The sequence below is a fragment of the Cryptotermes secundus genome, unplaced genomic scaffold, assembly GCF_002891405.2.
Source record: "Cryptotermes secundus unplaced genomic scaffold, Csec_1.0 scaffold382, whole genome shotgun sequence".
Classification (NCBI taxonomy): Eukaryota; Metazoa; Arthropoda; class Insecta; order Blattodea; family Kalotermitidae; genus Cryptotermes; species Cryptotermes secundus.
Window position 1 is genome coordinate 240,470 of NW_019744111.1, and position 16,059 is coordinate 256,528.

The window sequence follows — 16,059 nt, forward strand, 5'->3', positions numbered from 1 at the left end:
CCGAGAACCTCTGCTTAGGAATTCCGGTTTCTCCTATAAACTCTCCATTGGACTAGTGGAAAATGCACCTCGCTTCACTGTTGCATAATTGCCATGTTTACAGAGGCGTTCCTAGGCAATGCTGTGTAGCAACCAGTGTAGTGCGGCTGGGCTTGTCTTGGCTTGGCTCGGCTCGGCACGGCACAGAGAAACCCGCTGTCCTTACTGTTGTGTGATAGCCGTGTTTACAGATTTCTGTAGCTCAGCGATTCCTGCATGACAAATAATCCACAATATTTTGAACTATGTGATAACAAATGAATGAGGTTTTGCTGTGTGTTTTTCTTTATTTCTTTTCTTTCTTTATTTAATTTTCATTTCTCCTAAGTGTGACATACGAACAATGGCACGTGTAAACATTAAAAATTGTGAGATTTGAGGTTCTCACTGCAGTTACTAATAAGATTTGTTGAATTTAATGATGTGATATGAGAGAAAATGAATTCTTAATTCTTATAATCATCAGTGCTCTATGTAATATTGGAAAATTCCAAGAACAGTACACTCCTGTAGAAGCAATGGGCCAAAATGTTAATTGGATTTTCTCACAAATTACGAAGCTTATTGGAGGCCTGGAGCTTGTATTTCCAAATTTTCTGATAAGGGTGATCAGGTCAGATTTTTAAATGTGAAACATACCTGTCACCATAGAGCTTGTGTGATAACTAGGGACTGGATTTTCATGCCCTAATAATGCATTTATGCATGAAAAACTTCTGAAATATGCACTAAGTATGCACATAAAAATTTATACCAAATATTAAAATTGATTTTACATTATTTTGAGACCAACAAATCAATATTTAAGTTTATTTTTTGTAATCACTGAGTGATTCACTTGCAATAAAAAGCTATACTTAAATACAAATCATGCAACAAAGCCAACATATTTCATTACAAATTTAAAAAACCAATGGTACTGACATTTAGCTCTCCGAACTTTCAACTTCTCTTCTGTTGCAGTTCACAATTACTAAATGTTTTAGGTTTTCCACAATTATTCGCCTTCTGTTGTCTCGTAAGATGTCCTTATAGCGGGAAAAACTTCTTTCCACCTCACAGGAACTTAGGGGCGCGTGTACAAAAGTAGATATTTGCTTCACTGTTAGTGATTTTTTACTTGGCAGTTCAGTACGTTTGCCGGCTAAAATTTCTTCAATTTCACAAATTTGTTAATATCCTGGATTCTTTGAAAGAATGCTGTGTACTTTTTCCTTTACTACTTCAACTCTTCCAGGAACCGAATTTGGAAACAGTGGTTTTGAACACACTTAACGACTGATACAAAGTAGTATTGCTGTTGCTTGCCTCCAGTGAGGAAATGGTGGATGGAAGATGAGAGAAGTGAGCAGATATATAGGAAAGATTAGTTTCTAGTTCTGCATTTTTTAGTACATCTTGGGCAATTTGAATTGATGCTGCACTTTTGGGATCAAATGTATTCATGACATTCCTAACTGTTTCTAAATGTTCGGTATAATAACTCGCTGCACACAGCCACTTGCCCCAGTGCATTAAAATTGGTTCTGGCAGAAGTGGAACGCTCGGTGCTACTGCTTTAAAGGCTTCTTTTCTGTATGGCGCTTTAACAAATACCTTCTTCACAGAAGACACCAACTTGTCGACAAGCGGAAAATTTGCGTGAATTGTTTCTGCAACATCATGGGCAAGGCAAGTCAAATGTGTCATATTTGGAACTATAACTTTAAGAGCAGTACCAGCTTTCATCATATAACTTGTGGCATCAGCCACAAAGAGCAATACACGCTCATACTGAATGCCATTCGGCCATAGTAAATTCATGGAACTGATAAAAAATTCGGAAACTGCGGAGCTATTTGTGGTTTCAAACTGCTCTACCACAAGAAGATATGGGGTATATTGTTCATTCTTATTGAGGGATCCATCAATACAATTTGCAATAAACTGTCCCTCAAATTCTTGTGTTTCTTCGATTGATACCAACACAAAATTATCTTGAATCTTATCTCTAATGCTTTCAATTGTAAGATCATAACACTGTTTCATGTAATTTTTGTGCACAGTAGATTCATCTGGCACTTTGCACTGTGTATACTTCTCTATGAAGTTTCTCAGACTAGGATTGGTTAGTTTCCACAGCGGAATATCTGCCACTGAAAAGGCTTCTCATAAATCAAAAGAAAACTGAAAAACTATTATTAGAAAATTCACTAAGCAATTTTTGAACAGGAGCACTTTTGTGGATTTAATTTTAATATTCTTTTTGTGTATATTAGTGTTCAAATGCTGAAGCATTAACACTCAGCTGCTGATATAGATGTTATATCTGTTACCATCTGGAAAGATTACTTTTTTCTGTTTTATTTTGTGAGGTGGGATGAGACAGTGCTCTTGGTGCCTCAGCCATTAATGGGCCTATTGTACCAGCCCCAGATGACAGATGAGTATGGAGCATTTGGTGGAATTGAGAATCAGCAAGGGAAGCCGAAGTACTTGAAGAAAACCTGCTCCATTTCCACTTTTTCGACCAAAGATCATGACTGACCTTGAATTAACATGGGCTGTTGGATGCTGTCAAGTAGCTGCCTGAGATACAACACAGCTGAAAACATTGCTTACTGACAGATCAGGTTCTGGAATGTTCATTATGGGCTTGCGTATAAAGAAATGTCCTGGACCTGGGTAGCTAGTTTTGGGAGAATTATTGTATAAGACAATGTGGTCTTGAGTAAGAAGCTGCTATCTGAGGTAGGACAGTACTGAATTCCTGAAATATAAGTGCAGAATTGCTGATTATGTATTTTAGGTGGCACTTCAAAGAGCTAATACATTTCCCAAATCACATCAAATTTTGAAGAATTAGATATGAAATGCACTTATATTGGCACTATATTTTTATTTTCCTTCCCATATTGTTTGGAGATAGGCAACTTTCTCAATTCTAATTATTCCCTTGAGATGAGATTTTACCTGTTGTAGGTAAATGTGACACCTGCTGTCTCATCCTGAAGGAAGAGCATAATGCTGAGAGTGACAGCAGTGTGTTGAGAGAAATATTTGCTTTTTTTTTGGAAAGAACAGGAAGCTGCAGAAAATGGCATGAAGATGCTCATAATTTGTACTAGGCTGACAACCTTACCGCCATCTTTGAGCTGATTGTCTAGATAATGTGGGACCCTCAACGTCTCACAACCCTATGGGCCTTCATGGCCTGTTACAGGGATAGCTTTACTTACCAAATATTATTATGGTCAAGAAATCAGGCTCATGAGATTGGCAGGACATATAGCACACATGAGAGCAGAGAGATTCGTTCACAACTGTAGCTGGAAAACCTGCATAAAAGAGACCACCTGGGGTCAGAGTCTAGGGATGTGTACTGGATTCATCTGGCTTAGGACCGGGTTCAGTGATGATCTCTTGTGACAGAGTAAGAAGCATTTGGGTTCCATATAAGTCAGAAGGAATTTATTCACTTGCTGAGTGACTATCAGCTTCTCAATAAGGACTATGCTGTATAGAGTTCCAAACCATATAAGTAAAATATTTGGTAGATGGTTCTCACCATCATCACATCCCACTCTGTACTTCAGCTGGGTGTGTACTCACTGAATGGTGATTAGAATTATAGGTTCAGAACTGTGGTGGCCTTGATTACCATGGCTTTCATGCTGTGTTTAATGAAAATCCATCAGATCAGAATTGTTAGTGGAAATGACAATGCCATGGGCTTTATTTCTGAACTGAATGAAGAAAACAACGACAGCAGAAAACAGGTTAATAATGGGAAATGTTTTTAGCATCCACTGTTGCACTTTTCTCCAGAGTTAGATCAAGGAACGTTTGTTAGACAATTAGAATCTTTTAGGACACTATGCAGATATTTAGGTGGCACAGGAACTGTATTATCCTTTTCCACCAAATTACGTATACTCATGCGAATTCAATACACTCTCTATTTGGGAATCGTTGAGGACGGAATTATCAGTATACTCCTTTGGTTATGGGGCACCTTTCAGGACACATTTTTCTCTATAAAGTTGGGCTTTCGCCCGCGTTAGTGTGGCAGTGTCATATATTTTGGGGCCACCACATATTCAGCGGCCCTAGTACCACACAATATGTTGTGGCATTGTATCTAAAAGTTTGTATTTTATCAAGGTTATGACTGACTTGCGGGGGTGTGTGTCCATTTGTAATGTGGTGATGTCATTGTCACGTGCAGCTGTTCAACCAATCAACGACGCTAAAATGTTTGAATTGAGTGCTAGTGAAGTTCGAACGGCAATGCTTTTAAGAAAAAATAGCAAATGAATTACGTCATGGCGAAAAATGACTAAAGTTAATGATAAAAATATCGTGCGAACAATTTTTTAGACATTTAAAATGATTTGAAGTGAGTTACACGAAATTGTTTTAAGAGTATCGTAAAGAATTCAATGTTGTAACCAATCAAGATGGACGAGACGAACGTTTGTCTCGCCGAGTCGCAAATGACAAGTATTGGCAACATTAATACAGGACCTGATGATAGTGTGTGTAAGTGTTGTGTTTGCTTTATTCGTGTTTATTATAATGTTATTCATTTCAGGAACTACCTATTTCAAATTATACGAAGTGTGTAATTAAGGTTAGGTTAGTGTTGGGGGTTTGTCAACAGACGCTAAATTCTTTCAGGTTCACCACATTTGGAAGCAGTTCGGTCTCGAATTTGTCTTGTTGGAGTGCCTGCTAGTGATTCAAGAATTTCCGAAGCAGCACAGGTAAATGGTTTACTTCCATACAAGTAAAGTATGTGTATGAGATTGTTAATCAATGTTCAACTCAACATTACTTCTCAGTATCTTTGTGGGAATAAAATGGAATTTATTTAACTTTCCGTAGGCCCATCATAGTACAAAGTCAAGGCTGTAGAACCTGTCACAGTGGATTAGAACAGTGTTGACTGTATTACCTGCATATAAAATACTCATGGAGCTGAGCCCTTCTTGAGAAGCTGCCAATTGTGCAGGTACCCAAGAATTTCCCATCATTTTATGGAGCCCGAAGGTTCATTACTGCGTTCACAAGAGCCATCCACTGGTCCATATCCTGAGCCAGATCAATCCAATCATACCATCCCATCCTATCTCTCTAAGATCCATTTTAATCTTGTCCACCTACCTATGTCTTGGTCTTTCCAGTGGTCTCTTTCCTTCTGGATTTCCCACCAATATCCTATATGCATTCCACTTCTCCCCAGTTCATGCTGTGTGCCCTGCCCATCTCATCCTCCTTGATCTGATCATTCTAGTAATACTTGGTTAATAGTGGGAGTTATGAAGTTCCTCGTTATGCAGTTTTCTCCATCCTCCTGTCACTTCACCCCTCTTCAGTCCAAAGATTAACAACTCCCTGTTCTCAAACATCCACAGTCAACGGAGTAGACATTCCGTGGGGTTGACAGGAACCATTGACCCAGCCCTCTATCACTGCTGCCACCCACAAGAACAGTCTTCCTACTCCTCATACTTGTGTTACTGGTACTCCTCTCTCGAATTTCACTCCACCCCTACTTTCAACTCACCAACTTATGAAGGTTCATGTGAAGCCAGAATGCTGAATTTGCTGCTCAGTTCTGCACCAAAACCAGCATCCTGCACTGAATGCCCTGTATCCCATTAGTAAGGCAAAGCTGTCCCTGTGCTTAACTAATTAAGCACTATATCATGAAGGTGTATGGGGGAGTGGGAATGTATTCTAGACCTTGACAGTAGCTGAAAGTGAGTGCTTGACATCATGTCCCAGCTGCTTAACCCCTGGGGAAAGAGCCCCACAGTACCCACTGGATGGGAGACTGGTTGGGCCCCAGAGCCAGTCTGAATGACATGAAGAGGAGAAAAATCATGGTCCTACCAGGACCCAAATTGACTCAAATTCTGCCCTCTTGGCTGTCCAGCCTGTAGCCAGTTGCTATACCAACTGCTCTATCTCTGCTAATATACTTGTAAAATTATTAATTTAATTTTTTTTTCTCAATTTCCTTTAAGGCTTTCGGTGTGCCTGTCGTATCATCAGAAACAGGAGCAGAATTTCTAAATGATGGCTCATGGGATACTGTTTTTGTTTTGGAAGAATTCAGTGGCCCTGTGTATGATGCCATCCATCGTTCAGAACAAAGGTTTGTATATTATATACTTTGTTGATAGGTTGTAATATGTAGTTATTTTTTAATAAGTTCATGTTACTTAAGCAAACATAGAAGATAGTAACTGTGGCTGAAAAGGATAGAAAGGATGAATTTATTACTACTTATCAGTTATTAATCCTTGTTTCATTATTCTTGAAAGAACAAATCATTCAGTAGAGTTTAGAAAGTGTGGCTTGGCTGATCTTTAGGTGAGGGACTGCTGTGTGTTTGCAGCTGCTTAGAGTTCATCAGTTGAAAATTCCTGTGGTTTAACATAGAAGATGTTCCTCCTTGTTGTTAATGGATGGACTGTGTCACATTGATTGTCTTGTTATTAGAACTGGCTGACCAGACTGTGATTACATGATAATGCTTGTGGTTAGGGCTTGTAATGATAAGTAGGTTGTGAATTCAGTAGTCAGAATGGTTTGCATAACTTGCAACAGCAAACATCTGTTGCATAAGTGTGGACTCATATCATTATTATTAATTTTAATCACTTGAGATATAGATCATAAAAGACATGCCTGATGATGACCTGAAGAATAGGTCAAAACATGTAGTGCTGAACCGTTTCATACCCGGACTGTAACCAGCCCGGATTTCAGGAGAGGGGAGGGGGAAGTTCATTTACCTGTTGTTCGGGGGATACACACTCATTAACTGCTTGAGGCAGGTTGTGAGTACACAGTCAAATAAACAGCCACACGGCGTACTGGGTTTTACAATGACTGTAATGTAACAACGTAAAACTTATACATTCAACAATGACAAAAATATATATAAAAATGGGTAACTGAACAAAGAAATATCAAGTGGGAATATTAAGAAATACGTAACAAACAGACCATGACCTACTCTGGCCATCCAGGTCAATGCCATTATCAGGGCCACCGCCCATTTTGCTCACTAGAAAGAAAAAAATAATAATAATCATAACAATACTCACAGATTTCGAATATATATCTAGATATATATATTTAAACTACTTTGCTTCGCCATTTCTCCATGGCTCGGCAAAGGGGCCCTTTTCCGCGACAAATAGTGCTGACTATCGAAACAGAAAATTTAGACACACACAGAAAATTCAAACATGAATTTCTAAGAGCAGAGACAACCGCCCTGCCCAACAGCCACCCAGGGAAAGAGGACAATTGCTCGTCTAGTTTACAGAAGACTGAAAAAAAGGAAAGGGGAAGAGGGGGGGACCTCACATGACTAAACGTCATGCAGAGACCTTAACCGGAAAAATAGGAACATTGCCTCTGCTGGACAGCGGGCCTACGACGTCCTCCACGGGGCGAACCCTTTGAATTGTCTTAAGAAGGTTCAGTGCAATTTATGCTTACATTAAATAAGTAAGATATATACCAACATCTGTTGTCTTCATTGAAGGTATTCCTGTTCTATTTGTTGTGTTGACAGATGTAACATAAGATAAGTATTATATACACGACAGGATGCAGTCTGTAAAGTTAATATGCAACAGGATGCAAACAATAAAGATTTGTTCAACTGTTTAATTTTCAGTGAAGTGTGCAGCATGGACATATTTTATTGGATACTAAATTTTTCTTTGTTTATATTGCCAGAATCCTGGGTCCTACAGCCCTTCAGCAGTATGCAGATAAGGGGGAGGGACTGCCAAGCAACAGTCGGCCATTGTACAGTCTAGCCATGTCTGGTCTGGTAATCTGCTTCACGGGCTTTAGGAAGAAAGATGAACTGGTAAGTTCTGTTGTTTGAACATGACCTCAGTTGTGCATGAGATTGAACTGATGCATATAGCTTAACTTTATTCATCCTGGTCTGTCACGCTAGTCAGTACTATAGAATGATTTGACCACACTGTCCAATGTGACTTAAATGTGTGTGTGTATATATATATATCCACACAAGGTGGTTCAAATATGACTGGGACTAATTTTTTTTTAAACCATAATTGCCAAACACTTACTTGCACATGTCAGTCTTCAACATACTCCCCTCTGGAGTCAACACATTTTTTCCAACGTTCTGCAAGCATCCTGATGCCCTTTTCAAAAAAGGCTTGTGGTTGGCGGCGTATCCACTCCTGAACAGTCTGGATGACAGCGTCTGTCAAAGTGCATGGTATCCACTGTGCATTCACCTTGCGATAGTGCAGGTGGTATTTCACGATGTATTCTACACTACCAACACTGATGGACAGCATTGCTCCAAGTTCCTTGATAGTGATGCGCCTATTCTCACGAATAAGCGCATCTGCACAATCAGTGTTTGGCTCGGTGACGGGTGTTTGCGGCTGACAATCATGCGGTTCATTATCCATGCGCTCTCTGCCCTCTCTGAAGCACTTACACCACTCAAACACACGGGTCCATGAGAGACACTTTTCCCCATACTGCTTTTGGAGTCTGTGGTGAATTTCAGCGGACTGGACGTTTTTTCCAACGAGGAATTTGATCACAATGCGTTGTTCCATGCTCCGCGGTACCTTCTGTTCGCTCATCACTCTAGCAACTCCCAGACAGGACTGAACATGTTCTAACCTGAACAGGAGGGAGGGTGGAGGTTGTGGCTTCACTCTCTCAAGGTTGCACCGTGCGGCTTGTTTACACACAAATCAGTCCCGGTCATATTTGAACCACCTTGTATATATGGTGCCTTGACATGTTTCAGAAATTAATGACCATCTTTAGAAGACAAATAACATGTTGAGGAAACTACTGTTACATAAATCATAGCACATCAAGTTCAAAGTTGTTCAAAGTTTTATATAGATATTTTAATTATGGTAAAATATGGTGAGGTGAAATATTTAAAATCTTAAACCACTAAGGTTCATGTCTTCGTGCCTTTTCTATCAACGGGAGATTGGGATAAATTGCCTTCCTTGGAGGTCCGGGTAGTGTTCTTTCATTCTTTATATAGTTATTTAAGAGTCTGCAATTATATTTTGGGAATTTTATATAAGAGCCTATGTACTTAATATTTCTTTGACTCCAATTTTTTTTTATTTGGTTGTGTGTGTGTCTGTATGTATATATGTAGTATGTATAATGAATCATACTGTGCACAGTTTTCCATTTTTGGTGATTTTGAAGGTACTTAAAATATTTATTTCTGCATTGTAAATTGAGGCTGCAAGGGGTGAGGAAGTGGTGTGATGGCTAGGTGATGCTAGTAGTGGCAGTGGTTGTGGTAGTGGTAGTAGTGATGATGATGGTAATGATAATTTCCACAGTGCCATAATATCACCTATTTCTGGCCCAGAAATGCAGTGTAACTTTTTATTAGGCCCTTGAATGAAAATGTTTTCCCACATCTGTTGTTGAAGATATTGAGTTCATATGTACGTTTTACGTGCTGAATATTTTAGTGGTTTAAATTTTCAGAAAATATGAAGACTTGATGATTTTTTAACAGGAACGTCAACATCCATCAGATCAACTGAGATATATGTGTTCATACTTGCTGCAGTTATCATTACAAAGTTATGAAGAGTGTTTTTTGTTGGTCTAATGAGTGGCTATTGCTAACTTATGATTTATATAGTAGCCAGAGAAACAGAATGAAAAATCTTGACCCTAACTCTCAGTCTCAAAAGCTCTTTTATTTAAGGTGGGACAACATTGTGCAGAATTGTGTGAGGTAAGATAGTATTTCTGTTTGAAAGAACATGAGCAGGTTGGTACCTGTACTCACCTTGTAAGATTCCCATTTGTTAGTAATTTTGGCTTCATTCCATCCCATCCATTACAATATGTTCTTATTTATTACAGTGTTATGTATGTATGTCTTATTTGCTGACAAAAAATTTTGTTGCACGTACACTATTTATCAACATATGTCTTCAAGTTATAGTAAATACTTTTGCTCATATTTACATTTACTTTCATATTCTTCCAGCACATACAAATTTTATGATAAATTAGGTCAGCTTAGCTATATCATGTTGGTTTTTTATTGGGCATAATACATGCATGTAAATTACATTTGTTACAAATTATGTGGTAGATGTTATATGGATGAAAAGTTAAATTAATTTTGTGTCAGTTTACAAGTTAGCTAATTTATATACAATTTGAGGTTTTTACAGCAGCAGAGGTTTGTTCATTAGTGTACATAATAAATGTAATTTATGGATAAGTAGTTAGAATATAATGTGTATTATGTTATTTTCATGCTGCTCCTATGGAAGTGTAGTTTCACAGATTCATAATTTTGCTGTAAGTCACTTTTTTGCACCGCGCCCTTCGTCTTCCTCTCTGCTTTTCTACTATTATTTGTATTANTCGATGCTAGAAATATCAGGCCATACAGATGCAAGTCTAAATTCTGAGACAAAATAAAACCCCAAACCAAAATTTAATACGCGCGTCGCAAGCGTTCATGCAACGACTTGCGACCGCCGGCAGTCCTTACCGGCCAGCAGATAACACCAAAGGGAATTTAGAGCAGCCCCAGCCGAAACCAATATTTTCCACCACAAACCTGCTGGCTAGTAAACAACCTTCCAAGTCGACTTGGTCTAAGAGACTGCACTGTACAAGTCTCCCCTTCACAAGAGGGTACATGGGACCACGTGACTGACGTCAGGGTACCGCATGGTGGGGATGGAATCCGTCACAGGAAGGATGATGACCTCATCGTGAGCGGGCTAAGGCTTAGCACGGCTCAGTTTTAACAAAGAAAGGGTGGAATGAGATAAAAGTATAAAGGGGATCAGGGAGAGGAAGAAAAGGGGTAAAGTATGAAGATACAAAAGAAATGAGTCCCCATTGAATATCTGTAGTTTTCTCCAGTAGAAATTGTTATGTGTAGCAAATGTTGCTATTGTTGACGCAGCACATAAACTGTTTCAGAACCAGATGATCACATTGATCCATAACATGGGTGGCAGCATACGGCGTGATATGGTGTCAAAAGTTACCCATCTTATAGCCAATGCCTGTGGAGGGGACAAGTACCAATATGCTGTGACATTCCGTGTGCCTGTGATGGGCGAAAAATGGGTGCATGCCATGTGGGAGAAACGAAACGAAATAACTATTTCAGCTGCAAGTGAAGAGATGGTTTGTATCACAGCAATATCCCTTATTGTCTTGACATTGCTCTGTATAAATAGTTGAAAAGCTCTTTAGTTTCACAGTCCAGAACTCCTCAAGGAATACTTCTTTATTCCTTGCTAATGCTGAAGTAATTATTTATGGAACTGAGGGGTGGTTATGGTGGATGATAGCTTGTGCCTGCATATACACAGTATTAAAGCAAAACTAGATGGCTCTGTTTTGATTCTTAGAGCCCATTAAGAAGTCTGGAGACCTTCCACAAACAAGTAGATTCTGAAGGGTTCTGACAGTGGTGTATAACATTCAGAATTGCTGGGTTTTTGGTCTTTGTCCATCGTCAGATATTCTAAAAAGCTAGAGAACATGACATTTTGGAAACTGGATATCTTTCTCTGCTCAGGTGAGGTAGGAGACATACTGTGTTGGGTCCCTTCGAAGGAGCTGACCTCAATCACTGGATAACCAATGCTAGAATAACTCTCTCTCTCTCTGTGACTGTACAGCATTTTGGACTTTGGCCACTTTTTCGGTTTCTTAATCCTATACACAGTTGGCAGAACTCTTGGACAGGGGATCAGCCAAACACAAGGCTCTTGCCTACACACAGAACAACACAAACACAGAATAAATGCACACAGATATCCATGCCTTGAGTGAGATACAAACCCATGACCCCACTGTTTGAGTGGGCAAAGATGGTTCATGCCTTAGACTATGCGGCCATTGTGGCTGGCATTGTCATTATAACTGCAGCTATGTAAATACCTAAGACCAGGCTTTGTCTAAGGGAGGTAATAGAAGAATATGCAGTAAAAATTGTGATAAAGTGTGTACGGACCTGAAACTAAGGAAAACTGTAGTTGTCCTCAGTATAACTGGAGTCCTGATTGACATTTGAACTGAAAATCTCCAGAATAGAAGTCTAGATTGTTATTGCTATGCCATCCAGCTTGGTGGTTTCTTGTTGATACAGATCCAGCAGTATGCTGTAAGCCTTCTCTGCCAGCTGTGCCATTGTTTAACAACAATCTCTTCAGGGAAGAGGGAAACAGGGAAAACTGTACAGTAAATATGATTCATTGTTGCAGCTTCTGATAGAAGCAATGGACCACACCATCATTGTGGACTATGTGCAATCTGTCAGCTTTGAGAGGACATACATGAAAGTTTACATACAGATGAAGTGTATGGTGGCTCTAGGGAGCCAGCAAGTATTTGTGACGTGGGATATCTCAGTTGATATAGTGACAGACTATGGGCTGGATGGGTGGTGTTTGATTCCTTGAAGGGGATGTGAGATTTTTCTCTTCTTCACAGCATTCAGACTGGCTCTGGGGCCTACCCAGTCCCCTATCCATTGAGTGCTGGGGGCTCTTTCCCCAGGGTTAAAGCAATCGGGCGTGAAGCTAGCCACTCACCTCCATTCAGTGCTGAGGTCAGGAATGGTGGATCTATACCTCCACTCCCCTACACCTCTTCACAGTGTGGTGCTTAATTAATTATGCACAGGGGCAACTTTACCTTTTCGCTTTCACATTGGCTTTAATTTTGAGTTATCTGAACTACCTCATACTCTATCTGGAACTATGAGTGGGAATCACAGGTTTGTGTACATTGGTGACATTGAGCATTATGATGCTCCTCTGTCTATGATCATACATACTATAGAAGTATTATTATCTGTCATAGTGTTGGAAAAGGCTGCAAAATGTTAGCTTCAGTAGGTAAAAGGTGGCATCATGTGATAATAGTCGTGAGAAAGTAACTACAGAAGGGTGGGACGGGTGGGATTTAAATGATATGCAAAATAGGGACCCAGTAGTGCCTCATCTGCAGTAAGCAGTCTGAACCTCTTGCCCGTCACTGTGCATGTACAGTAACAAGTATATTACAGACAAGCTTTCTCAGCTGATTGCACAAGTCAGATTCCTCTCTACTACCAGAAGTGGTATGCAACCAAAACAGGGTTAGGATGTGCATTACTACATACATTAAATTATATCGTTAAATCCATTATCCATACTTTAATATCAAGCTGTGTGTTAAAAAATGAGAAACCTGTTGTAAGATGCACACCCTGTGTGTTAATGCTAACCTGGAGAACAAAGTGCACGGTATATGCGTGAGTACGGTAGTTGCTGAGTTACATACATTGAATAATCGATGCTTTCTTGAAGTGTAATAAGTTTATTTCTGTTATGCAGATGTGTTACAAGCTGAAGCCGTTCCATGGTGCACGTGTGTGTTTCTGTGGTTTCCCAGATGACGAAAGGCAGCACATGACGGAGGTGTTGCAGGAGAATGGAGGAACAGCTACAGAACTGGAAGACCCCACCTGCACACATGTGGTAAGATGAGGAGGTTAAGGTGTTCAGAGCTCTGTTGCCCTGTCTTTTAATTTGCATGATGTATATTATCCTGCTGGAGGAGTGGAAGTAGAACCAGTGCTTTCACTTCGGTACTGAGATGTAGCATGTGGATAAGTTAATATACTTGTTTCAGATTGCTGCTTTATGGGTTTAAATTTTTGTACACGTTCACGATTCAGTGTACGTGTGTATTTTTTTGTGACATTTGGGGAAGGGAAGATATGAGAAATAAGTAACTTGCATAATTGAATTCACATTTTGTGAATCTGTTTGGTTACAGAATTGTAATATCATGTTATGATTTTCATAATTATGGTAGTAACATTTTGATGATTTCAGGTGGTAGATGAGTCAGCTGTGCAGAATATTCCCGAGAAGGCTCCTCTCCGGGCTCCTATCGTAAAAGCCGAGTGGTTTTGGGTATCAGTTCAAAATGAAGGTTGTGCAGATGAGAAGGAATATCTCTTTGAAGATGTAAGCCACTTTGTTCATTATTGTGCGCCTGAAATGTTGAAACATCTTTGAGAGTACTTCATCATCCCATAGTGAAGTAAATCATTACATCATTCTTGGAAAGTTACTAATTCTGTTATTCACATATGGCAGGAACTGAAATAGCCAAACCAGAAGTCTCATTGAACATGCAAGACTTTTTTTTTTTTTTAAGGTTTTTTNTGTTTTAGACAAAGAATGTTGTGGAAACACTTTAGATATCATGAAACTAGTGTAGAGTGTACATGAAATCTGGAAGCATAGGAAAATTATGGTTACCTGTCATTGGCTGCATGCACAGTGCACACTAATTAAATATGTCTGTATGAAAATGATGATTTGTTCAAATGTTGGCAGCCAATTCTGTACCTACCTTCAGTATTCTTATAGTTTTTAGCATCTTATCAGGACTTCCCCCCTCTCTCTCGTTACGTCCCAGATCTGTCAGACTTAAGGCTGTGTTAGGTGCCTTCTTGCCAGAATCGTTTCATTGTCTGCTGACAAGATAAAGGCAGCAGCTGATGATGGCCATGTATGGCCAAAACATGTAGTGATAGAAAACTGAGACAAATGATAAGTTGCGAAAGTAAACACAGAAAACTAAGTATATGTTGCTGTCTTGTCACCAAAATGCAGGGCAAAATAATGACATAACAATAGGAAACAGATGTTTTAAAAGCGTGGCACAGTTCAGATATTTGGGAACGATGATAACAAATCAAAACCTGATTGAGGAGAAAATTAAGAGGAGATTGGACTCATGTAATGCTTGCTAACATTCAGTCAAGAACCTTTTGTCTTCTCGTCTGCTGTCCAAAAACATAAAAATTAGAATATACAAAACTATAATTTTGCTGGTGGTTCTGTATGGGTGTGAAACTTGGTCTCTGACTTTTAGGGAGGAACATAGACTGACGGTGTATAATTAGAATGTTCAAGTCAAGGAGGATGAGGTGGGCAGGGCATGTAGCATGAATGGGGGAGAAAGGGAATGCATGTAGGATATTGGTGGGAAAGCCAGAAGGAAGGAGACCACTGGGAAGACAAAGGCGTAGGTGGATGGACAATATTAAAATTGATCTTAGAGAGATAGAATGGGATGGATTGGATTGATCTGGCTCAGGATAGGGCCCAGTGGGGGGCTCTTGTGAACATGGTAATGAACCTTCAGGTTCCATAAAATGCTGTGAAATTCTTGAGTAGCTGCAGAAATGGCCGCTCCTCAAGAAGGGCTCAGCTCCATAAGTAAGTAAGTAAGGTAAAGTCATCTTCAGCTTTTTGTGTTTTCTGTCCACAGTACCTTGAGACAATGCTTAGTCCAAATGGACGTTGCGGTTCTCAGACTCCTAATGCCTCTTCCTCAACACGAGCTCGGAAGAGGAAGCGGTTACGTGAAGCAATGTGTAGACTAATACAAAACGAATCACCAGCACTGCACAAGAGGCGGTCATCTGTCAGTGACGCAGGCCTGCTGAGCATCAGTGGTTCCTTCCTGGACTGTACTGTTAGTCCAGAAAAGCAACCTGATGGTATGTTTCCTTCACCATTTTGCATGTGGATGATACTGCTTCAGTTTCTCAATGTTCGTGTTTAGGGAGCAGTATAAATGTGTTACATATTATTCAGTAGGCTCAGGAGAAGGCCCTGAGCTTTGCAAGAGCCTTAAACAGAAGTGTAGGAATTGGGAAGTCACAATTAATATCTATAAAAAAAAGTATTTTGTTTCAGTGTTGATATTGTCGCGTATCGGGCGTATAACGCGACAAATAAATTCTGGACGTATTTGATGTAGCGAATTTTATTTCACATCCGCTCTCACAGTCACCCAAATTACAATCTGACGATTACTGCTATCTGCAGTATCACAATTAGTACACTGAAAAATGCCACAATACAACTGACTAGTTGCTGGCTAACTCGGCGGTAGCTCCAGGACTCGCTGACTGTCTCAGTA

At 39.7% G+C, this 16,059-nt stretch overlaps 1 protein-coding gene across 1 annotated transcript in view; it reads left to right on the forward strand.

The window, feature by feature from the left end:
• Positions 1-4,045: 4,045 nt before the first annotated feature.
• Positions 4,046-16,059, forward strand: part of LOC111874454 (protein ECT2) — a 31,364-nt gene continuing 19,350 nt past the window's right edge. Inside the window, exons 1-8 of the mRNA XM_023869972.2 lie at positions 4,046-4,560; positions 4,699-4,784; positions 6,051-6,181; positions 7,783-7,918; positions 11,038-11,247; positions 13,449-13,592; positions 13,953-14,087; positions 15,403-15,634. Of these exons, the coding sequence (XP_023725740.1) occupies positions 4,479-4,560; positions 4,699-4,784; positions 6,051-6,181; positions 7,783-7,918; positions 11,038-11,247; positions 13,449-13,592; positions 13,953-14,087; positions 15,403-15,634 (1,156 nt within the window). The 5' untranslated portion in view covers positions 4,046-4,478. The remainder of the gene's footprint in view (positions 4,561-4,698; positions 4,785-6,050; positions 6,182-7,782; positions 7,919-11,037; positions 11,248-13,448; positions 13,593-13,952; positions 14,088-15,402; positions 15,635-16,059) is intronic.